Source organism: Trichinella spiralis, assembly GCF_000181795.1.
Source record: "Trichinella spiralis strain ISS 195 chromosome Unknown Scfld5, whole genome shotgun sequence".
Classification (NCBI taxonomy): Eukaryota; Metazoa; Nematoda; class Enoplea; order Trichinellida; family Trichinellidae; genus Trichinella; species Trichinella spiralis.
Genome location: NW_003526944.1, coordinates 3,247,324 through 3,271,938, shown reverse-complemented (window position 1 = coordinate 3,271,938; position 24,615 = coordinate 3,247,324). Strand labels below are relative to the sequence as shown.

General features: G+C 34.4%; 7 protein-coding genes across 7 annotated transcripts; 2 read left to right on the top strand and 5 right to left on the bottom strand.

Moving 5' to 3' along the window:
* Positions 1 to 762: 762 nt before the first annotated feature.
* Tsp_04395 (calcium-dependent secretion activator) lies at positions 763 to 1,242 on the bottom strand. The gene is made up of 3 exons (XM_003375160.1): positions 1,185 to 1,242; positions 1,075 to 1,081; positions 763 to 1,003 (listed from the first exon to the last, which is right to left on the bottom strand). Exons 1-3 carry the CDS (start codon positions 1,240 to 1,242, stop codon positions 763 to 765), a joined length of 306 nt encoding a protein of 101 aa, XP_003375208.1.
* Positions 1,243 to 3,254: 2,012 nt separating this feature from the next.
* Tsp_04394 (DNA excision repair protein ERCC-6) lies at positions 3,255 to 9,205 on the bottom strand. The gene is made up of 12 exons (XM_003375159.1): positions 9,178 to 9,205; positions 8,918 to 9,014; positions 8,702 to 8,761; positions 8,076 to 8,159; positions 7,115 to 8,015; positions 6,856 to 7,044; positions 5,996 to 6,785; positions 5,356 to 5,913; positions 4,359 to 4,654; positions 4,047 to 4,068; positions 3,666 to 3,919; positions 3,255 to 3,584 (listed from the first exon to the last, which is right to left on the bottom strand). Exons 1-12 carry the CDS (start codon positions 9,203 to 9,205, stop codon positions 3,255 to 3,257), a joined length of 3,609 nt encoding a protein of 1,202 aa, XP_003375207.1.
* An 886-nt stretch (positions 9,206 to 10,091) lies between these two features.
* Tsp_04393 (calcium-dependent secretion activator 1) lies at positions 10,092 to 16,513 on the bottom strand. Its single transcript, XM_003375158.1, has 24 exons — positions 16,471 to 16,513; positions 16,150 to 16,220; positions 15,750 to 15,803; positions 15,407 to 15,498; positions 15,233 to 15,252; positions 15,072 to 15,208; positions 14,878 to 14,973; positions 14,446 to 14,661; positions 14,274 to 14,359; positions 14,106 to 14,217; positions 13,983 to 14,049; positions 13,793 to 13,867; positions 13,670 to 13,753; positions 13,524 to 13,590; positions 13,016 to 13,071; positions 12,903 to 12,951; positions 11,750 to 12,839; positions 11,364 to 11,603; positions 11,112 to 11,284; positions 10,854 to 11,035; positions 10,695 to 10,784; positions 10,511 to 10,629; positions 10,279 to 10,442; positions 10,092 to 10,221 (listed from the first exon to the last, which is right to left on the bottom strand). Exons 1-24 carry the CDS (start codon positions 16,511 to 16,513, stop codon positions 10,092 to 10,094), a joined length of 3,513 nt encoding a protein of 1,170 aa, XP_003375206.1.
* A 663-nt stretch (positions 16,514 to 17,176) lies between these two features.
* Tsp_04392 (calcium-dependent secretion activator 1) lies at positions 17,177 to 17,730 on the bottom strand. The gene is made up of 3 exons (XM_003375157.1): positions 17,650 to 17,730; positions 17,510 to 17,599; positions 17,177 to 17,440 (listed from the first exon to the last, which is right to left on the bottom strand). The coding sequence occupies exons 1-3, from the start codon at positions 17,728 to 17,730 to the stop codon at positions 17,177 to 17,179; spliced, it is 435 nt and encodes a 144-aa protein (XP_003375205.1).
* Positions 17,731 to 19,402: 1,672 nt separating this feature from the next.
* On the top strand, positions 19,403 to 20,998 carry Tsp_04391 (peptidase, S1 family). Its single transcript, XM_003375156.1, has 5 exons — positions 19,403 to 19,456; positions 19,528 to 19,858; positions 19,908 to 20,196; positions 20,276 to 20,480; positions 20,843 to 20,998. The coding sequence occupies exons 1-5, from the start codon at positions 19,403 to 19,405 to the stop codon at positions 20,996 to 20,998; spliced, it is 1,035 nt and encodes a 344-aa protein (XP_003375204.1).
* Positions 20,999 to 21,232: 234 nt separating this feature from the next.
* On the bottom strand, positions 21,233 to 23,621 carry Tsp_04390 (hypothetical protein). Its single transcript, XM_003375155.1, has 5 exons — positions 23,459 to 23,621; positions 22,807 to 23,260; positions 21,903 to 22,749; positions 21,680 to 21,852; positions 21,233 to 21,626 (listed from the first exon to the last, which is right to left on the bottom strand). Exons 1-5 carry the CDS (start codon positions 23,619 to 23,621, stop codon positions 21,233 to 21,235), a joined length of 2,031 nt encoding a protein of 676 aa, XP_003375203.1.
* A 120-nt stretch (positions 23,622 to 23,741) lies between these two features.
* Positions 23,742 to 24,456, top strand: Tsp_04389 (calcium-dependent secretion activator 1). Its single transcript, XM_003375154.1, has 3 exons — positions 23,742 to 23,797; positions 23,912 to 23,963; positions 24,259 to 24,456. Exons 1-3 carry the CDS (start codon positions 23,742 to 23,744, stop codon positions 24,454 to 24,456), a joined length of 306 nt encoding a protein of 101 aa, XP_003375202.1.
* Positions 24,457 to 24,615: the final 159 nt, after the last annotated feature.

The window sequence follows — 24,615 nt, the reverse complement described above, 5'->3', positions numbered from 1 at the left end:
TCAACTCCGTATATATATATATACTATCTCTAAGCTCCGTATACCCGACCGGCAGCTACTCCTCCGTGCTCTGAAGAGTGTTTCAACTCCGTATATATATATACAAACTGTCTTTCAACTCCGTATATATATATATACAAACTGTCTTTCAACTCCGTATATATATACAAACTGTCTTTCACTCCGTATATATATATATACAAACTGTCTTTCAACTCCGTATATATATACAAACTGTCTTTCAACTCCGTATATATATACAAACTGTCTTTCAACTCCTATATATATATATATATATAATCTATCTTTAAGCTCTGTATACTCGCCTGCCAACCTCTCCCCCCCCTCCACCCTTTGAAGAGTGGTATAATTTAGTATGCAATGTTTGATTGGTCAATTTTTTTTATTGAGTTATAGTCAAAGTATTATAATAAACAAAGTAATTGGGGGAAATTGAAAAAATGTATAAAATAAAAGAGGCAGAAATAAAGTTTGAATCAATGAAAATAAAAAATATTTTCAAAAAATAAAAGTAAAGATGAAAACAAATTTGGTTCAAAACCTTTTCTAAATCGAATAATACCAAAAATGAAAATGAATGTGAAATACAAAAAGAACAAAAATTAGAAAATGAATTCTAAAATTATTTCGACACATAGGAATTGCATATAACGATGTTGATGCGTGAAAGGTCACAGTTGCGCATTAATTCAAAGTCAGCCATGCAAATTTATCGTTCACTTAATTAAACTACAAGATAACTTAACCCTTTCGAATATCTGGCGCTGGGACTAACGGAATTGATCCCGAAAAGTAACCGCCTGCACCTCCTGCCTTCTTTTGTTCTACTTCGTACTGTCTTCGCTTCAGTTGAGTGCTTTTCAAGCAAATGCTTCTTTGTTTACGGAAAAGGTGATGATCTCTGCTATAGACGCTGCTGATCTGCTTAAGCGACGGACGATACGCGTGCAGTGTTAAAAGTGATTTAAGAGAGATAGAAAATCTCGTAAAGATGAATTTTTGCCTAATGTCAACATGCAAAAAACAAAGTTACAGTTTTACAGCAAAAAATACCTTACATCTTATATAAATACTCAATTAAACAAAGGAATAACATCACCCTTTCGAAGAATCCCCATCCACGCCTTACAGAATCAACACACACAAGAAGAAATAGCATTTACCATTTGTCTTCTCTTGTTCTTTTTGTGCCGTCAATGGTTTGCTACGTGTTGTCTGCATTTCTATTTTTTTGTTTCTGTTCTATTCTCTATCTGTGCAAAAATGATATCAAATCAAACATGTTGTCGCTTCACTAGTTAGTAAACGTTACAGCAACTTGAAAATTGAATTTTGAGGTATTATAATAAATGGTTTTTAATCGAAATGTAACATTTATAAAATTGGTATACACAATTTTTTAAGAAAAGTAACACAAGTAGAAAAGCAAATTATTATGCTGCAATAAAAACGGTCTATAGCGACTGTTTAACGCCACATTAAATTCAGAGAACGTTATACTACGCTTCTCTACTTGCTTGCCACGTAAATAAAACAAGCAACTGCTAAATGATAAAACAGCGTTATACTTACCAAACTTATCGCTGTCTTTCTATCGTTGACGTCAATCTTCCATTCTTGTGTTTCTAAATGTACTAGAATTGATTCAATAAAATAATGTAATAATAAATAAAAAATTAAAGCAGTTTACAATGTGATATCATTAACTTCATTGCAGAGAAAACGCCACTGCACTCTCACCGCACACTGTACCCCAACAACCATTAAAGCTGAAGCCACGTAAGCCTACGTATAGCAGTGGAATAAAAATTTGCATAGATTTTCTGGCAAACAAGTCTTACTGTGGCTGCTTTTCAGTACTTTGAGCAAACGAAAATTTTCACGACTTTTAATCTAAAATCACACCAAAAGGATGATTATATGAGTTTGAAGTTTACAGTAATAATTATTATGTTCTTTTCGACGACTAGATACCATTCAATTCAATAAAAAAATAAGCAAAATGAATGAATCTTCATAGATTTATTAAAAGTTCAGGCTTGTGGTAAGCTATAGTTGCAAAGTAAACAAACGTCAAGGCAACGTTCAAAAATTTGCATGCGATTTCTGGTAAACAACTACAATACCAGCTTTTCATTACGCTGAGTTGTTGCTGTTCTGAATTGTAATGAATAATTTTGAAATAACGTAAATAAAAAACAGCAGTTCAAACGTATCTGCTTTACCAATGCTGGTGGTGCTTCCTAGTTAATGAGCAGTATTGTTGAGTCGAAATACATCTTTTTTGAGCCATACCCATTACATGAAATGAAACTCTCTTAATGAGCGTAATCTAGCGTATCTATTTTGCCGCGTCAGCAAAGTGAATGAACGCTCGGTTACTAATAATACTATCGCTTCAAGAAAAAACTGATTTACGTAATTGAAAAAAACCGAAAAGTAATGTTAATCAAAAAAGGATAACAGCATTAAACTTCAATGCTGAATGAATTTCATCATAATTTGCTAAATATAACTTTCATTCTCATCTCGACAATTATATTTGGAAAAAGTTAAGAAAACACAGTTTGGAAAATTGGAATTATGAGACTTACAGCAATAATCACGCAGAAACTACAAGAATTAGCTAATAAGGTAAAACTTGCTTGACATGTATTGTTGTTTTCAATCTAATCCTCAGCTGTGGTATAAGTTTCAAATAAAAAAAAGAAAAAAAGCTGATCAAATCCCTGGAATCAATGGAAGCTACAAAACTTGAATAATAAATTAAACACTTGTGAAAAAAAATTGTAAATTTGTACAGTGAACAACGCATCAAAATAAGCAAAATAATTAATTGCTAGTAATATATATAATTTAATTTGCATAATATTGAAATCAAATATCATCAAGTAAGTTTGTTGAATGACAATATACAATAAAAATATCTGCAAATAGTAGCTTGAGCTTGATTGCAAGAACTATCTGAATAATTTATAAAACCATCACAAAACATTTCCATAAAAACTATTTCCATGCTATATCAAAAAACAATATATATATATTTATTTATATTGTGTAAAATTTCACTAAAGTAAGCATAATTTGCACTATTTGTCAAAATGTCCACTTTTGAAAATTTACCTCTCAAATACTTTTCATAAAGTTTAACAACTACGCCAAATTTTTACAAGCGAAAATAGATGAAAATTTAAATTTAATCGACTTGCAATAACACTGAATCATTGTGATCATCAGTAGCGTGAAATTTTCAACTTCTCGTCAATATGAGCAGAATTTGAAGAGTCGAGTTTCGTTTCATGCAACGGATGTTCTTCCAGTTCGACATTCTGGTTGACGGCAAACTGAAATCCGCAACGCCCTTTCGTATTAATGATCACCCAACCGTTAGAAACGGATACGAAATTTTTGAAACCCAAAGTTGCAGAACTGTTGTTGTTACTTTCGTTTCGGAGAAATTGTTGGAATATTTCAACAACGCCAGCACTGACTGGCATTAATAATTCACCGTCCCGTCGACGGCGAATCATCACCGCCACAGAACCAGCCAATCGAGTGGAAACCTATATACACGTATGCAAAATGCAAAAACTGATCTTTTGAACGTGAATATTTTTGCAAAACTTTTCTCCGTAAAAGCTTACCGTAAAATTCCCCTTGAAAGTATTTTCTTGAATTGTCAACTGGGCAGTTGTCTGATAGTGGGGAGGTACAATGATGGCGCTGTCCACAGACCAAGATAATAATTCAGCGTCGGCTTGCTCTTGTCCTTTCTTCACTTGAATTTCATGCTTGAAGCCGGCTTTGAATTCCAAAATTTGACAAGGCGTTGCAAGTGTCAGTTCAGCTTCACCACCGATGTCGAACCCCTGTTCTCGATAAACTGTGCACAAAGATTCTGTAATTCTGTCAGTTTTAAATGAATACGCCTGAAAATAAATTTATTCTCACACGCGACGTTCATTCAACTACAACACACTACATAATCCATTGAAAACATAAAAAATTAAAAAAATCTTTTTTACCATGGAAATAAATAACTGAACTCTGAAATTAACTTCAAGTCAGAAAAAATACCACAAAAGATATATTTTCATAATACATGTTCAAGCTTCATTGCATCAATATTACTTTTACATGCATATTATCATCACACAACAATTATACGCTTTGGAAATAGCATAATCGATTAAATACAGTATCCATCAATCTCCTTTATTTAAAAAAACGTATAAATATTAGTGAATTTAAACTCTTTCAAAAAAAATAATAATCATTATTTATTATGCGTTGAGCAAAAAAATGTATCGCAAAATTAGCATCAAATCTCATCGTACCTGTTCTCTGTCGGTGTTGTTCGTAAAGACAGCTTTGAACAATGTGCAAGGTTTTGAAGAAACGTTGTTCCACTGAGTGAATTCAGGTGGCAAATGTTCCATGGTCAGATGTTTGGTGTTGATTTCGAAATCCACATCTGCACGTTCCACAGTTTTCAAACCAAGTCGAGATGTGTTCTTCAAAAGGTGCCTAACTTGGTCAAAATGATGAAACGCATAATTTTCGACCACTTGCTGAACGTCCAATATCAACGGAGGTTTCTGCTCCTCTTTCAAATTCAGCAAATCTTTCATAACTATAAAATAATTTTTAAAAAAGTAATCACAACAAACATTATTATAAATAATACGACAGCAGACAAACATTGTATTTGTACATTTGTTTGTACCTTTTACAAGCCAAACAAGTGAAAAGAAAAAATCGCAACGCAATTCAGAAGACTCAACGTTTCAATGGAGACGAAAAAGAAATCAATATAGCAAGCAACGAAGAGCTGCTGCGGAAAAGCTGACAAATTAAAGCTGCATTCTATTTTTATAAATCGAACGGCAAGATAGCAACAACAGCTGCCAAGTGTTAAGAAAAAAAGAAAAAAAATCAAAATAGCATGCAAGTACATAGATAGAATCAAGTATTATTGGATAAAGAATAAAACATCTCCCCTATGCTTCAATGTAAAATTTATGAATAAATTGCAATTTACATTTCTACTTCTTCAATGGAATATGCATATTATTGACTGACACGATCAAAGCTTTCAAATTCTACCAAATTTCAAATTATCAAAATTTCATTTTAAACACATTGCTTGCTTGTATATTTTTGGCTGAACTTCAAAAAGACAAATCAAATATCCAAAGGAATGAAATTAAAAAATGCAAATAATACATAAAATTGAATAAAACATTTAAAAAATTGTTCATAAAATACACTCACCTCTGTTAATCAATCAATCTGAAGATGTTAAAATCCAAATTCCTTTTCCAGAAGAATCACGCTTGAAACTGCATATTTCACGTAGCATTGATTTGAAAACGGCCGAATCACGGTGCGAAACGACAGTTGCAAATTCTTCTAAAATTTGTTCAGTGCTAGCTTGAGAACCGTTTCTTTTCAAAAATTCTCTTATATCTTCCAACAGATCCGTGTAACGGCAGCGCACATTCACCGGCCGGAACAAATCCGGATGCGTATCCACAGGCTTGATTGTGGCTACACCTTCGCTGCTGACTGCCTCGCCCAGAATCTGCTGGCGTCGTTCTATCACGGCTAGCAGCTCTCCGCCGGATACCGGCTTGGGAAATTCAGGGACGGCCGTTGAAGCTAACGTTGTTGGCTGGGAAAATGGATTCGATTTCAGCATAGCATCCACGTCAACACGCACAGCAGCGGTGGAAAGTCGAGCGTCGAATTTTCTTCGTGCTTGACCACAACTGCGCTTCAAATTTTTAATAGCAGCTTGCGCTATACGTTCTGCCTCTTCTTCGACCTCGTCATAGCATTCATTAGTCACCGTCTGCAGTACGTGATCGTGAGACAATGCAGAATCGATTTCTACAAAAATTGTAGTACATACATGGATGAGAACAAATTAATTTAAGCAGCAATAAATAAAAAAGCACACAGCATATCATACTACAAGCACTTAGCAAGCTTTGCAAAATATAATCTTCGCATGACGATTGCACCGCATCTTCCTCGTCGACAGATTCGTCCACAATCACATGCTTGTCCATGTTGGTCAACGTCAAGCTGTTCTCCGCTTCTTGGTTGGATGTTCCAACGCTTGAGCTGGCAGTTCCCAACGATTGTGCAATCATTTTCGCCTTCTGCTTCAACTTCTCCACCACCTCTTCAGACAGTTTCAACGACTGAGCCGAGTCGGTTCCGGGAAGAGGACGGTAACGTTTATTGGCCGCTTTCCTGACTTGACTGAGAACTTCCTTTTTCACCGAACTAGCCTCTTTGAAAACGGTGCTCGTCTCGTTGTCATCCGTGTCGACGTAGGTGAACAAATCGAACGTATTCAAGCCTTTGAAAAAACGCCTCTGACGAGAATTGCGCAGCACGCGATTCATGAGAAACTGCTTGAAAATCTGCCTGTGGTATATTTTCTCTTCCACAGTACCACTGCTGACGAGACGGTAGACGACCACGTCGCTGGTCTGTCCCAAACGCCAGGCACGTTCCTGAGCTTGGGCGTCGGTCGTCGGATTCCAATCCGGATCGTACAGTATAACACGATCCGCGCCCGTGAGATCCAAACCCAATCCGCCCACGCGGGTTGTCAGCAGCAGAACAAAAATATCCGCATTTTCGTTGAACGTTGTCACAATGCTCTGCCGACTGCCAACGGCCGTTGTGCCGTCCATCCTCAGGTGAGCGTAGTTTCTTTTTTTCAAAAAATCTTCCAATATATTCAACATCTGCAAGAAAACAACATTTACTCATTTGAAAATTGTAAAAAAAGATAAAAAATATACAACTAATGCTAACTTGTCGACTTTGTGAAAACAACAATATACGGTGATTTTCTTGTTTCCACAATTTTAACAGCGAGTGCAAAACGATCATCTTTCCTGAACGACGAAAATAGCCAAATTCATTCGAATTTTCACCAACAGCTCTGCTCACCAAATCCGGATGATTGCACAACTTGCGCAAATAGGCCAGTCCCAAGAAGATCTGCAAAACAATTATTAGTCCAAAAGAAATGCAAATTCGAACAACAATTTCTGTTTTTCTTTTCCATTACATCCAACTTCCCGCTCAAAATTGCTTTGCATTCTTCAGAATTTGCATACTGCTTGTAGAGGGACTTCTGCGGACCAGTCAACTGACAAAAGAGGATGTGTTCCTTTTTTGAAGGCAGATTCACCTCTGCTTGAACCTCACTCTTCATGCGACGAAGCAAATACGGTGCAATTGCGTTGCGCAAAATGAAGGCACATTTGTAGGCGGTTCTCACTTGCAACGCGGTCGCAGTCGCGTAACCGCCTTGCGTGATTGGAACCCCAAGTTCGCGCAAAAATACCGAAAGACTACCCAACAGACCCGGATATACAAAGTCGAACAACGACCAAAGTTCACGCAACGAATTCTGCATCGGTGATCCGGTGATGATAATTCTGTACGGTGTACGAAGCTGCTTGACAATCTTGGTCAACTTCGCGTCCGGGTTGCGAATCAAATGACCCTCGTCCAGCACCGCTATGTGCCAATGTTGCTGCAGCAACGCATTTTCAAACCTGAGCATCATACCGTAAGAGGTGATCAAAATGCCTCTGCTTTTATTAATGCTGCGAATCAGATTTTCACGTGGCCCTTCGAATGAACCACTTTCGTGCAAAACCGCAACACGAAACCGTGGCCACCAGTGATGCAACTCTTGGACCCAGTGGAACAGCAACGTTGCTGGACACGCGATCAGCACCGGCCCTAGTCCATATATGCTAAAATTGCTGTGTAAATTGAATTCAAATTCAACTGTCCAAAGTTCATACTGAAATCCTTGCACGTATTTGTTTGAAACAAAAAGCGAGATCAGAAAAGCTATCAACTGAACCGTTTTACCCAAACCCATTTCATCTCCAAGTATGGCACCGGTTGCTTTGCTGTAACAATCCAACAACCAATGGACACCAACTTTTTGGTATCTGAAGCAATAAATTCGAATTATCATACATTTTACAATCACGCGACAATGCCATAGCTACTTGTGCAATTTCTTCCACAGATGTTCTGGAATTTGGAAATCATCGTTTAAAGCCAAATTTTCTGAAACTTCAACTTCCGTATTACTAAAATATTCTTTTATTTATAAAAATACAGTTGAACTTTAAAAGTAAAATTATGTACTCTCCTAAGAAGACTCTCCAATTAGCGATTACTAGACGTCGAATAAAGTGGAAACAGTAGTTTGCAATTTTGTTTCTTGCATTATTTAACAATATTTTTAAGCAAACAAAAGTAGTAAACATGCAGACAATAGCTACGGTCAACAATAAAAAAATGTTTAATTTTAAAAAGGTGCAGAAAATGTTCATCAGAATTTCTCACATTTTATAAACTTTTATATAAAATTCAATAAAACTTATAATACCTAACAAGCATAAGAACTTCATAAATGCATGAAAAATTCAACTTAATTCCATTATAAGTATATATGGCAAATAATTTGCAAACTTCACTCAAAGATGACTTTTCGAAATATTTTTCAAATGAAAATGTGCAATACTAAAAAATAATTTTGAAAGACTAAATAAAACCAATAGATAACCAATTATACAACAGACGCTGTAGATACATATATGAATTAACATTGAAATATGACAACTTTTACTTAGGCAACTTATTTGTTGTCACCCGGCGGAAACATGCAAGACTTGCAATGAACTTGAAACTAAGCAAAACAAACTACAATTAAAACCAAACTCAAATGATCAGCAAATGTCCTTAAAATCATCAGTTAAAAATCTTTAAATGTGATATTTCATAAATGCTCTAAAAATTATAAAAAACCAAAGAAGTATTTCAAAAATAAAATTAAAATGCTTACGCCTTTCGGCGTTCGTACGCTTCGTCCGAGCCATCATCCAAACATTTTCGTAAAGACTTGGTTATTTGACTTTTGCAACTTTTCTCTTCCATATGCTCTGAAAATAAAATTATAAAGTAAATATTAAGCACAAAAATCTTAATGTGATTGAATGATGATGATACAATAATCAGTAATGAACTTGTGAACAATTTCGATGGAAAATTATTTAAACGAAATATTACCAATTATTGTAAAAATTTTTCAAAAACATCACTTACTCGAATTTGATGCGCACGCAGTGTTCATTTTTCGGACAATGGCTCAAACGACACAGTGGGCAAAAATGTAAACTGTAGCATTAATGAAAATCAGGTTTGTATATATTATCATGATCATAATTGACTTTGAACAAAATTGTTTTAGACAAAGATTGTGTTGCGCTGAATGTTTCCAGAGCTACCAAATATTTAATTAAACGTTAAAGAAATCTACAAAATGATAACTGAATTATGACCAGCTTTTGTGAATGTTGAATGAGAAATATATGAATAAAATTGCAGTTGATTAGTGTGCGATAGTACCTGCCTTTCTTTAATTTTAAGAACATTTTAACTGTTCAGTTTGCTCACGCAAAGTGCTTCATTATCATTGATAAATTTTAAAGCGAACTGAAATAACAATCACATGATACGAATATTTTTTTCATCAACTAAAATCATTTCACTACCTGCAAAAAATAAAAACACAATGAATTACAATTAAAATCATCACAAACAAAAGACAGAAAATTACCTGCACTTGCTAACAAATTCACTTCTTCATCATTGTTTTTGAAAAAACATTTTACTTACTTTTATCATTTTGATGCTTTGTATCTTTTGATAAAACAGAATAAAAATATATACAGATATATATATATGCATAAAAAAAGGAAGCCAACTTGTCACCAACAAAATGTATGGAAGCATAGAAAATCAGTCTAACGATGCGAACTTCTGTTGAATAACAAACAAAAAAAAGAAAACTGTATTTCATCTGCATATAGTAGTGATAGAATAAAATGGAAGACACAGATCGCACAATTGATGATTTGAACTGAATCACACGATAAAAAAACAATTATTTATACGGTAAATTGTTGTCAACATAAAAAATATAACTAATTTGAAAACAATAACAACTCTGTTCTTGATTATCGACGAGGTGTAGAAGCGAATGTGGATTTTTTTGGCCAGTAGTCCTCTTTCAAAGTGAACGCATCTATTGTGGCAGACAAATGTCTAGACGGAATCGAGCTGAACTGTTTGGCACCGGAATCGTACCTTTTGTAAAATATAATTAAAAAAAAATATATCAGTAAATAAATACTTGAAACTTACTTTAATAATAAATTCATCATTTTCTCTGAGCAACTTTTCGGCCCCGTGCCGTACAATTTGTGCACCGTATCCGATGCCTGATCCCAACTGTACAACGCGCGAAATTGGCACTTCTGATCTCGGAACATGATCAAAAAATGTTTACTATCACTTTTTGCCAGTTCCTGGAAAATGAAAATTAAAAAAAACAAAATAATTTGCATGAAAAGAAAGAAAGAGGAAAAATATTTACCTGCAAAACTTTCCTTTTCGTCTCATCGTTCACACTCCCCACCAGAACGCTGTGTTGAATAGCATTGAAAACGATACTTCGATTCGACTTGTGTGTCGGTTTGACAAACAATTTTAATGCTAAATTGAAAAGTTGAAAATTATTTTTTCAAATATTCGAAATGCAAAAGTGGAAATTTTTTCACCTGATTCTGCTGAAGACGACGTTTCCATATTATTGGCCAACGTGTCAATGTTCGTTACAGAATTGGCGATTGTTGCAGTTGATGCTGATGCTGCTAATAGAACAAAAAGTTGTGCATTTCAACAATAAATAAATAAATAATAACAAAAAGCAATGATACATGGTCTATTGGAGGAAACAATTTGAGATTTTGGTCGACCTGCAGGCTGCGATTGTCCACGAGCAAGGTGTCTTCTGGAAGGGGCAGGGGGAAGGGTACTGTAGGATGAGTTCAGATTTCCCGACTGCTCCAATGCTTCTTGCTCAGCTTTACGCTTCTGATATTCTTCCAAAATCCGCTGCCTGAACAACATCAACGCCGCATTCGACAAGTTTATTATTATTATTATTATTATATTATTCTATGATTTCGATATACCGATTAAGTTCGCGTTCGCGACGTCTGCGTTCATCATCTTCCATTTTTTTCAAAACCATAGCACGTCGTTCAGCATTGACAGCCTCCATTCTTGCTTTCCGCAATTCCATCTCTTCCCGACGTCGAAGCACATTTGCCAAACGCTGTTCTTTTCTTCTGTACAATTCATCTTCCTTAAACAACAACAACAACAACAACAACAATAATAATATTTTTATCAAATTAAAAAAAAACGCAAAAACAACAGCATACATCACTGCAACCGTTTTCAGCAGCAATAACAAATCCAATTCCTGGGGAACTTTCCCGTTCATCAGTCGTTTGACAACGGCTATTGTCCAATTTGGATAAAGCAGCATTGGACGAAGAATTGGACAAACAATTGTCCATACTGTTGTTCAACTGCTGCTTTTGCTGTAGCTTCTCCTTTTCTTTCACTTCTTCTTCTACTTCTTCTGTTTTCTCCAAATTTGAAATGTTCAATTTTGAAACCTTCAATTAAAATTTTCATTCTTCATTATATTTATTGTTTATTCTCGACTTATCGTCACCGTTAGCTAACTGAATGAAAGAAATATCTATGCATTTCTTTGAATTACAATTTAAAAACAAATAATAATGAATAACAACTCTCTTACAACATGTTGTTGTTGCTGCTGCTGCTGTTCACTGACTCCATTGATACCACCACCACCACCGTTGATCGATTGATCTTGACAAACAGGCAAGTTCAACATACTGGCTGCACAGTTGGGCATCTGATTCGTCGAACCGGATGAGGCAGAAGCATGTTCAGCCCATGTGCGCCTGGGTCGTTTGACCAGCCGGCACGCCATACCCCAGTTGGTCATACTTTTCGTCAATTCCAACGACGGATCCAGACGACTGATGTGCTCACCGTCGGAGTGGAGCCGAAACGTGGAACCCGTTGGACCAGCCGATTCATTTTCGACAACTTCCGTCTTGGGGCAAATTTGTGAAAAAACCGCACCACTGTTCGTTGGCAAGCAGACCAGCGACTGGGCAGTCAAAAGGGGCGTGTGCTGCTGAATGATCAAGCCGGTCTCGATGGGATTCAGAACAGTGCTGCTGCTATTATTAGCGTTGTTCGACATTAATCGATTCAGCTTTTCTTGCTCTACTGACAGTCGCTTCATTTGTTCTTGTATTTCTTGGATGCTTGTACTCATTTCCACCAGTTTGCTGTTTATTGGTGTCGGTGATGACAGCGTCAAACGTCCATTTCGTTCCAACTGACCACTGGACCGTCGTACAGCACCAGCAGCAGTAGCAGTTGGACTGGAGCCTTGATTCGTCGTCGTTGGGCTGTCGCCTTGTCGAAGCTGGAAAAAAGCTTCCTTCGAAAGTTCCTGCCTTTGCCTAGCCAATTCCGACGTTCTTTGGAAACGCTGAGCTTCGTACTGGCGACGCTTTTCTTCGAGCTGCATCCGAATCAACGATGATGTCGAGCCGCCTGCAAGCTTCATTGGTGGCATCGTGTCTGACCGATTGTACTGCTGTTGACTAGTCAGCTTTTGGGCACTTTCTGCTCTTCCAGGAGAAGCTTCATCGTGTAAATTCGATGATGCATTTAGCCGAGATTGGATTTCCAAAAATGAGACTGTCTTCTTCTTGTCCAAATCAGAGCTACGCTCTGTCTGGGCGCCCCATCGATTCGCCTCATACGAACTTTTACAAAAGCCGGTGTATTTCAAAGAATCCACACTTCTACAAAAGTCAACCCATTTTATTAAATTATTGTACAAATAAAAAGCCTACGCTAATACCTACCTGTCAGTTACCAGAGAATCAATAGAATTCATGCGCGATGTCAACCGACCTGAAAATCACTCTTTTATTAAATTTTTTCAATACATGCAAATCAATTATGTAACACTAATTACTGTCGCTTTGATCGTGATTTTGCATCACAGATAAATTTTCTTTCGGATGCAGTTTTCTAAAACAAAATAAAAATTTCAATTTAATTACAAATTTGGACAGAATTATGCATGAAAATAAATTATAGGATGAGAGTAGAATTTTTTCAAACAATTAAATCTCTATTCTGAAACAATTTTTTTTACAATAAATAATTTGTACCTAAAAATCACAAATAAAAAGTCATAAAATATTGTAACTCGAGAAGGCTTTAAATTCAATGTCAAATGTATAATTGTTCTTACAATACTCGACTTAATATTCATATTCAATCATAATAAATTCCTTTTGGTGTAAATTACAACTTTGGAACTATGAATGAATTGATCAAGGACAACGGTGACAACAAAATGACAATAAAATTAGACGTCCATCCATTAAAATGTCATTTATTCTATTAAAATAAGTGACACGAAAGTAAAATAAGACAAAATACAAATTCCAAATTGAATATTAATTTTAAATGCCCACCTGCTAAAATTTTGCGAATACAAAGGATCCACTCTGGCTATTGAACGGCGAATAGGTGTACTGAAATCTACAAAAAGAAAAGCCAACACGTATGTATCATTTAAAGCACATCAAACATATCAAAATATTTATCAAAAAAATAATACCATGAGGTGGTTCAAAATAGGAATACAATTCGGACAGAAAAACGTTCAAGTTGGTTTTCAAACTTTCGTGAGTGTACAGTAAATCTTCAAAAGAAAAATGAAACACATTTTGTGGCAAATGACGAGTACAAAATTCGCGAATCAACCACAAATTGTGAATACAATCAGCCATGCTCATGGGATCATTGAAACAAATATCTGGAATTAAAAATAAATAAAACAAAACGAAAAAAAAAGAAATCAAAAATGAAATTGCCTTCAAATTTTAGTTTTTCTGGACGATAAAATGAGATCACTGTCGCTATACAAGCACCATCGCACATGTCTTCGTAAAGATCATCCATTTCTGGTATGATTGGTGCATCATTTGCATTTGAAGACTACAATAAAATTTTATTCATACTCAATTATCCATTAATTATTGAAATCGACAAACCTGGCTTTGCTCGACTCGATCTCGCACAGTGGCGCAAATTTTGTTTATCCAAAACAGAAGCGCACCTTCAACATCTTTAGGCGAATGATCCTTCTCAGCATCTCCGTATTGCCTGTAAGAAAATCAGCCTACTTATTATTCTTTCATTTACTAGAGTAAATTTCAAACCTCGAAGACTGCGTCAGCATTTGAATATTAACAATATCTTTAACTGTGGCAGTCATCAAATAGTCAATCATTGCTACATGAGAATTCTAAAAATAATAAACAGTAATAATAATAATAATAATAATAATAATAATAATAATAATAATAATAAATACATTTATCAAATACTTACAGTACGCAAAGGTGATGTCTGACTGAGAACAGTTTCGGACAGTAATTGTCCATCACAGTCGACCAAATCAAAAGTTAAACGTTGCAAAGCTTGCAAAACTGCTTTGTGCCCTTCGTTGGCATAAGAAGTGTCGTGAAAGATTTTTGCCGCAACGGCAGCATACAATTCACCATTCGCCAATGCATTCACAAGCGCAGATTTCAACTGCAGCTGATTCTAAATGCAAACAAGCAACCTCATCGCTGAAGTAACAAAGAAAAAAAGTGCACATGAACATAAATAATATGTGCAAATCTTTAAACACGTTTCTCATAATTCATAAATGAAGCTATAATAAATATAAATTGCAAAACATTTATCAATGGCAAATAACAACAATCAAATGAATGAATAAGAGTGTTCCATTGAGTAAAGCATTAAAATGGAACCTACTTTATCGTTAATATAAAAAGGGTGCTCGAAACGTTCTGGAATGCGCTTCCCAAACGCTTTCGTTATTAACCACTGCACTGAAGCTTGGAGTTTTGCCTTCAAAGCAAAATTTATTCATCAAAAAAAAATCAACATGGACATCAACAAGAAAAATGTCGCTTTAAAATTGGTAAAAACAGAGCAAATTCCATTACTTCTGCAGCGTTATATTCATTCATTGGCACTACTTCAATAACAGGCTCGATTAAGAGATCTCCAGGCTTGTAAAAACCTCTTTGGCAGGGGGAAATGGACTTTTTATCCATTTCTTTCAAACTGTTTACCGCAAATTCTAAAAAATAACTAAATATATAACTTTTAAAATATGCAACAATTCTGATAATAATACAAACAATTGTTGATTAATTATTTTTCATTAACAAATTTTATGCGCCCACTGTATACGAATATCAGCCAGCAAAATGTGCTTTCAATTTGACCGGAATTAACAAACTGGTTCTATGCTAAAGGCCACCAGCATGCAGACAACATGCGTCCGTGAAATGGACAATTTTGCAAAGCATTATATAGGAAAACGAAAGCAAATAAAGCCAACGTCTGTATCATTACCAAAGTTATAACCTATATTATAAAAAAAAATATTCGAAACTAAAGTTAGAGAATCGCATGATCAAAATTTTAATATAAAACAACGGAAATTGTTTTTTAACGAACATTTTCATTTTTTAGTAAAATAATTTCTATTCCCTGAAACCACATTAAAAAATTATAATAAAATTCAAAATATAAAAATGCATATAAAAGCTACATAATCTCACAGCTCTGAAGAAACTAGGAAATCAATATAAGATTCTAGAAAACGGAAGATTAACGTCACAGATAAGCGACAATTGAAGAACTCTAATCATGTCAAGTTCAAATAATTTCTACGAATTAAATATTTCAAAAAATATATATACAAAAAGCATTCATTCACTTATAATAACTCATTGCAAATAGATTGACATGAAAAAATTAGAGCAAAATTAACTGCTCAGAAGGAGATTGACCAAGAAATTGATCAACTAAAAAAGCAAAAAGCTATGAAAAAGCAGAACATTAAAAATATGAAAAACATAAAAATATCATAACAAATATATAAAATAACTCTAAAATCGCTAAACAATAATTTGCTTACCGAAAAATCTAAGATAACATCAATTTCTTTCAAGCAGCTTCACAAGAAAATGAACACATTGACCTCGTGCTTCCCAAGCTTACAAAAATTAACACCTCCAAGGGACCAATTTTGCATACAGTTGTTCTGAGATCCAAAAAAATGAATATAAAAATTGCATGCCTCGCTAAAACAACTTTAAAATTCAAACAGAAAAATAGAACAGCACTATATACAGTAAAAAATCGATTCTAAAGATAATCAGGATTAAATACAAATATGCAGATGCTAATTTTTTATTTAAAAGTTGAATTTTTAAAAAATAATATTATTAAATATTCCCTACTGTGTTATTGAGTTTTATTGATTGTTATTATCTGTTATTTTTATTATTTTTGCATTGAAAAAGAGCACTGTGAAATCAATCAGTTTTTTACCTTTTGTGAAGGATAAAATAAATGAAATTGGCGTTCTGTTCATTTGACAGTGCTTTTATGTAACAATTCTGGTTTCATAATAAGAATTTACATCAGCTTTTAATTTTTTCATGACAGCAGGAAATTCATTATTAGACACCGTGTAGTAAGTATACACCCACATTGCATACCCGTTTTTGCAAAATGCAAATTTATTTAAGCAGAAATGAAAAGTATTTGCACTGCGGTCATGATAAAGTGCAGCTGATAATTATGATGGAATGTGAAGTTAATTTCATTTATGTACAAAGCATTAATCATCTTTTTAAAATGATATCCAACAAATTAGATACTAATGGTTCAAAAATGTTTACTTTTCGAGTGAAAGTGAATTTCAGCACGTGCCAGTGCATAACAACAGTAGTTCACTTAGCAGAGCATACATAACAAGTTGCGTTAAATCAATGCGCTTCCTGTTTTTCGTCATTCATTTCTAAAGTGTAAAAATTTTAAACTTTCATAAAATAAAAGACAGTTGAAATAATAAACATAAAAACTTTTGAAAACGAAATAACTGACAATTTTATAAATGTAGAACATGACCAAGTAATAATATGCTGCCGTATAAATCGCGGCAACAGTTTAAACGGTAGAACAAATGCTCCAGTTTTGATTGTAAATACACAATATTGAAATAAATGAAAATAAATGAAGATCTTCAACAGTGTCAGTGAGAATGATTGTGCAAACGTCCCACTGTTACTCGAGGAATAATTTCCCTCCTCGATGCAACAAGCCTAGACCAAATTCTTGGACCTCTTGGTTTGCTGGAGGAAATTCGTTCGCCAATTAAAATTCTCTTCAAAATTCTTCCTGCAGCATTGTAGAAATCAGCAAATAGCTTATATAATCGGAATAAAATCAAAACAACACTGATGGCAGCTGACGCAGATACCATAAAAAAGATAAAACATGGTAAAAGTATAAAAGTCTTCAAAGTAAATAAATTTTGAGCAAATGTAGAATACACTGACTGGATTCCAAAAATCCAAAGCGTCACCTGGTATTGAAGCCAAGTATAAACAAAACATGGGCTGTCATCAACGACATCCCAATTTCTAAGATTACTTACATGATCTGTTATTGTTTCCTAGAAGAATAAAGTAAAACAACTTTCATATCTCATTACATCATCATTACATCTGCATCTTCTGAATCCAAGAGAGGTGCATCGGTTTCAAAATCTTGTGAAGCAAAAGAGCTCTCACTGTGCATACACATTTCTTTGGTTATTTGAATCTAAAGGAAATCACAGACAAAACATAACATAACATCACATCACATCACAATGCCAACAAGACGAGCTTGCATCACGTAAAATGGAAGAAGTCAATACATCGACAGAAGCAATAACACTAAAGTCAATAACAATAATTTTTTATGTACCTTCACTGTTTAAAAAAGACAAGCAAAGAATGTCATATATAAGCATATAAATGCCACAATGTCTGCAGAATATATACAATAAATAAAAATTGTCGTGTTTTCTTGAAAAAATCATATTACAACGCAACGTTAACAACTGCATAAAACTGGTTATTTTCAAATCACTTTATATAGTTTGTCCTTGAAAAATTTTTAACGAAAACATTAGCAAACCGAAACATATTTTTCACTAAAAATATCGTACCAACAGTTATAGCTAAAAATCATTCAAAATATTAAAATTTAGGTATTTTTTAAAATATCAGCACTAAAAATAGTAACAAGTTTGATCAAATATTTTTTTGCAAAACAGTTAATATTATAAATTCACATAAATAAACATACCATAAAAAAGAATTGCAGGTATAAGTAAAGTACGCTCCAGATGGAAATGTACTTTTTAGATATCTTATTCTTTGAATAAGGTGAAAATTTAACAGATAATTATAATTGTAAAAAGTAAAATAGCAGGTCAATAAAATTTTTCTCAAATTCACATCTAATAAAACTGCATCTGACGCACTACCGTATAAGCACGTGGAATGGCGTAATTCTATTTTTTAAATTATTAAACAAATTATGTTAAACTTATATTTTAATTAAATTTATATTTTATTACAAAAAAATATTAAAGATTTCATATGTATATCATCGTTTACATTTTCATTCATCTGTTAATGAATTGATCATTTATATTATATAAATAAATCATTAATTGAGATTATGAAATCGCATTGAAATGCAATGGAATTAGCTGAAATTCGAGTACTGTGCTTTTAATGTTAACTTTAAGAAAAAGAATATTAACGTGAAGTGACCAGATGAATGTTGGATTTTGTCACCTGTTATAAAAGTAATAGTTTTTCCAAATTTCATTTATAATTTCAATAAAATCAAGAAAGAAGAGCAAAATTGTCTGCCAACCTGGCAAATAAATATTTGATTTGCTTTGATGCATCCCATTATTTCAGTCAACTCAGTGTCTTAATTAAAAGCGCATCAAGTTAACAATGTAGAATATATTTTAAAAAATTTCATACCATTTTTAAAGCTTTTAAAATATTTTTGTTTGTTTGGAAAAATTACCCCTTTGAACAGTGGAATTTTATTTACAATGCTGCAAACGGGCAGATCTTTTTCCAGTCAACAGAAAAAGCGTCGTTAAAAATTTGCCATTCTTATCGTAAGTATTACCTAAAAAATTGTAACACGATGAAAAAATTTTGAATTATTCTCGCCGTGACGATGAATCATCCAGCAAACAGACGACTGTTTTTCACACATTTGCCTCAATTAGCGAGCTGTATGAAGAAGTATCGGCAGTTGTCGATGTCTTTGAGGTGGCAAAAGCAAAGCTGATCAAACAATTCTCATAGGCCCTCTTGTATTAATAAAAGGATTCAAGATTGGATAGGTAGTAGTATAAGATTTTCAACTTCCATGCTTGTTATTGTCGTTTAATTTTTAAATGCACCTGCAGCACAATTACCGACAGCTATTTGCTTTCCTGATATGTTTTTTGGTGAGTTACAATAATGATAACGATAATAATAATAATAATAATAATAATAATAATAATAATAAATGATTCAGCTAAACGTACAACGATCGAAATTAAAAACATCAAGATTAGAAAATGATCGCATAGAAAAGATCCATTTGGCAAAAGACCAATTAGAGTGTTTCATTGAACGACATTATGGCCATTATTGGTCGAATGTTGCGGTCAAGGGGCTCATTCTCGACTGTTCCAATGAGCTTACCTGTCTGTACAAGTGTTGGGAAAATCAGGAAAAGCTCGGTTGTATTGGCATCAGTTTTGTTGGTAAAGACAAAATTTGCAAACTATTTTCCAAAGGATTTTCACAAGTCCGCCTTTACGGTAATGAAGATTATGCGGCAGAGTTGAAGAGTTGTTCACCAAGTAAAACAACATCAATTCAGTACAACTGCCTATAATATTACAATTACAGTAATATCCAATAAACCCAAAGAACCAAAAAATCCAGCTTATCAAAGTAACTTATTATGGGCAGAGAAAGTGCCATGCGGCAAACCGCATTTTCAAATCAAATCCATAGCCGAGACCAATACAAGGAATCGAATTGTTGGCGGTATCGAAGCACGACCACATTCCGTCCCGTGGGCAGTTAGCATTCAGACGAGCGAACACCGCTGCGGTGGTTCCATAATTCAATCGAATCGATTCACCAATTACTCAGATGTCGTGGTCACTGCTGGACACTGCGTTTACCAACAAAAGTACCATATAATTGGGCAATATCAAAAAAATTTTCTTCTTCTATCTTCGATTAATATTAACGGTTTAATTCGTTTTTAGACTTTTAACCTCTACCCTGCTACAGCCGAATGTACTGAGTGTCGCCGCTGGGTTGCATAATCTTCGATACCGCGGCCAAGGGGCGCAACGTTCCGTCGTTCACCGAATCATTGTCCAGTCGAAATATACTGGACACGGTCATTTCAATGATTTGGCGTTACTACGCGTGAAAAGGCCATTCCAGTTTACAAAAACCGTCTCTGCGGTATGCTTGCCCAAATCTAGAACCGTCCTGCCGATCAATCAACTCTGTCTCACTGTTGGCTGGGGCCATCGTTACGGTAGACATACGATTAAATCGATTTAAAAATTGCCCAATAACAAATGTCGTTCTTTCTTTCATTATTCACCCAGAACGCGGTTACTATTCGAATACTTTATACCAAACATACGTGCCGATCAAATCTGATTCTTACTGTAAAAAATGCTACGGTGACCTGTATTCTGCGGGCATCATGCTGTGCGCAGGTTTCGAAGATGGTGGCAAAGATTCTTGTCAAGTGATTCTTCGAACTTCGAAACTAAAACATGAAAAAAATTTTTTTAATTAAAAAATTCCATTTTCAGGGTGATTCCGGTGGTCCACTGACTTGCCAACGTGACGGCGTCTGGCAATTGGAAGGCGTGGTCAGTTTTGGATTCGGCTGCGCGAGACGAGATACACCGGGTATATATACACGTGTCACTAGTTTTGTCGACTGGATAACAGAGCAAATTGACTGATTCCCTCAAAACGTCACGTATATCTCAGCCCATATCAAAAATTTAAGTCTCAAAATTATAATGTACTATTTTTGAAACATATATATATTTTTTTAATAAATTACATTATTTCAAGTGGCACCAAAGCAGTGTTCATTTTCAATTATCAAATACCAATAATTTATTTAATTAACAAACAATGCCGTGCACTGAAAGGAAAAAACCATTTAATAGAACAAAGGTGTACCTTGCTTGCTAGCTGTAGGTTCGAATTAAATCTGTCCTAACGGACAACAACTTTCGCAATAAATCTGGTGTCAAATCACCAGCGGATAATGAATTTAACAACGAATCAACATCCTCATCTTTGTTCAGCAGACTTTCTTGCAACATCAAACAGACCGGCACGTTAGCGGCCAATATAATCAAAGACTGGGCCAGGCGGTCAAAGCAAGAAGATGCCAATCGAAAAGTATGGTATGTGGAATCTTCACACCGGCCGAGAAACAAGCAGAAAAGATCCAGAAAAAGTTTCTGCAATTTCAAGCCCAAATTTCGATCGCAGTGGATTGTTAGTAAAAATTTGTTAAGCAATTCATCGGCTAGTCGATTGGCGAATTTCATCAACCACGAACAAAAAACTTCTTCACTGAAATTTTAAACAAACTTGATTCAAATGAAATAATTCAAATGAAAACCAACTTCAACAAATTGGCTCTTTCCAGCAAAATCTTATGCACTGGCCATACAACAGTTTCGGCAAAAACCGAATGCAACAAAGCATCACCACGTTCCAACGCTGGCCTGAACTTGCCTCTGACAAGCTTACTCAAACGTGTCACTTCGGCTTTAACAATACCATCCAAACAGTTTTCCTAAACTTTGCCAAAAATATTAATAACTAATAAAAAGCAACAAAAAATACCTGAATAGTGCAGAATTGTGCCACAACACTGTCGAACAAACCTGGATGCAATTGTACAAAAATCGGTTGCTCTTGCCACTGCTTCAGCACCTGCACCAAATAAGCAATTCCATTGAGCAGCTCAGCCACTGGACTTTTGTGATTGTCGATGTTGAACGTTTGTGAAAGTGAAAGCAAACAATCATAAAATTCAACCAAAAATGAACAAAGCAACTTGGCCAAACGTAGCCGGTGGTTGAAAGAAATGACCAATTTGAAGCGTCGAACAAACGCTACGATCAAAATCAAAAATCGATCCACACAATAAGGGACCTTATCCTTGTCTTCAGCCGACTGATTCTCAAAACGAGGTTTCCATGATTTGGCATTTTTCGAAACCCCGTTGATGTATTTGGTCATTTCATCATTTTCCAACGTGTACCAATAATCGAACAAATCGTCATTTACAAGAACTTCCATACAACCTGGCTCAGTGCAAGGAAAATCTTCTAAATAATCACTTGGATTATATTTTGAAAAATCTGCATAAAAAATACGCTTATTACGTCGCAATTCTACATCGAAAGCACTCATCTCGTCTATAATGTGAGAAAAACGTTCCACATCGTCGTCCAACACTGCTTGCTTCAGATCAAAAAGAACTCGCTCAACAACTTGATCGAGAATGATTCGAGCGAATTTAAATGAAAATTCATACGCCTTGTCGTGCATTTGACATTTACAAATTTCTTCAATCCATTTTCTGCCTTCCGATATCCAATAAAATGCCACCGATAAATAATGTTCAGGCTTTACTTTGTCCATCGTCATATCCGCTGTTTTTGAAGAGCAAAAAAAATAAACAAACCTAAACGCAAATATTCCATAAATATTTATATATTATACAATACTTAATTCTACCAACCTTCTCGTAAATGGAGAAGCAAATATTTTCGGCAACTCTTCCAAATCGGCTATTTTCATCGCAACTGTCATCGCCAAATTTCCAATATCAATAAAATGCTGTTTCTGAAAAACTGTATTCGCAGATTTTTCTTTATCATAATAAACTAGACCCAATTTTTCTGTCGAATCATATATCCACTTCAAGCACAAGTTTTCAAAGTAGGATTTCCACTGAGCAGTTACTTTTTCAAGATAGCTTTTCAAATGCTTGCAAGATGAATTTTCCATACGCTCTTTCAATAATCGTAATTTATCGTACTTGTTCAATGCTAGAACCCACATTTTATTTTGTACCATACTATTCAATTCTGAAGTCAGCAACTGAACTTCGTTTAAAACTTTGTTGTATGCACATCTAGTTCGATGATTTCTCAATTCGTACAATTTCTGCAGGTCGGGTGCAGTTGAGTCATCTGAAGTGCAAATTAAACGCTTTCTACGTGTTTCAATCAACGTCAAAATTTCTGTTGAGTTTATTGTATAATTCACATTGAAATATAACATTCGCAAAATCTCAATACGCATGCAATAAGACATTTAAAATTTTTTTCAAAAATATAAAATACCTAATTCATGGAGTGTTTTCGAAATGTTCTTCATCATTTTCTGACATTTATTCAACTTTGCTTCGCACCTTTCCAATTCTGCAATCATATTAGTTGCACAAAGAGCTGCATTCTTATCAAATTTCAGTTGAACTTCATTCCGTAAATTTGCTACTTTAAGAAATGCTTCGATGATTGAATCGAGCAGGCAAGAGTATTCACCATCCATCTAAACAATTATTATTAAATTAAATTTATATTTATTTTGTCGAATAATAAATATAAAGACCTTGAAAATGTAATTTCAATGTCGAAAATCCACAAAAGAACGCCGAACAGAAGTAACAAAATGGTCAATTGTTTAAAACGTAATTCACGATTCTTTGATGATACTGTAACATTACGGTATGTAATTCAAGTATGCTGATAAAGAGAAAGTCACAAATATTTAAAAAATTAATAATAAATAAAAATAACTTTAATAAAACAAAGTAAAACAAAATAAATTTTAAAATTCAGTATTAAAAATGAAGGATTTGAGTGCACCACACGCTGTAGTGGAATGCTTCTTGTTGGTGCTTCTTTATCATTTATATGGCACTCTTAAACTTTATGATACTTATTTTTTCTTCATGTAGAAATTTTAATTTCCTACAGTTGAAACATTTGTTTATCTAGTCCATAAATATTGATCTTTTTATATATTATATTAATTCAATTAAATGAAATAGTGTTTTTTCCTTCAGTATTACATTTTATTGGTTAACATGAATAAAATTAAGAAATTATATGACAAATAATAAACAGTGTTATATAATAAAAACTCAATTCAACTATTAATCATCCGGTCATTTTGATTACTTTAGCAATTCTTCTTATCTGACAAGCAATGGCAGTCGGTTGCATGTAGATTGCCCATGTCACTCGTCTTCTTCTCTGTTTCGATCTCACTAACGGATTATATCAACACTTCACTGTCACCAGCAGTGACAGGTCTAAAGCAAGCGTTTCCTCCTTGCCTACTACCATCATCTCGAATGCCATCCTATCAGCAGCTGTTCTAATACAAGCACAATTGTATGAGATCTTAATCAAGCAATAGTAACCGTACAAACGATTACCTTCTTGATTATTTTTCCAGGAACTTTATTCCGCTGTAACAAGTGCAAACTCCTTCGCATGTATTCAAAAGGTACAGTTGACATGAACTTAGTATCCGGAAA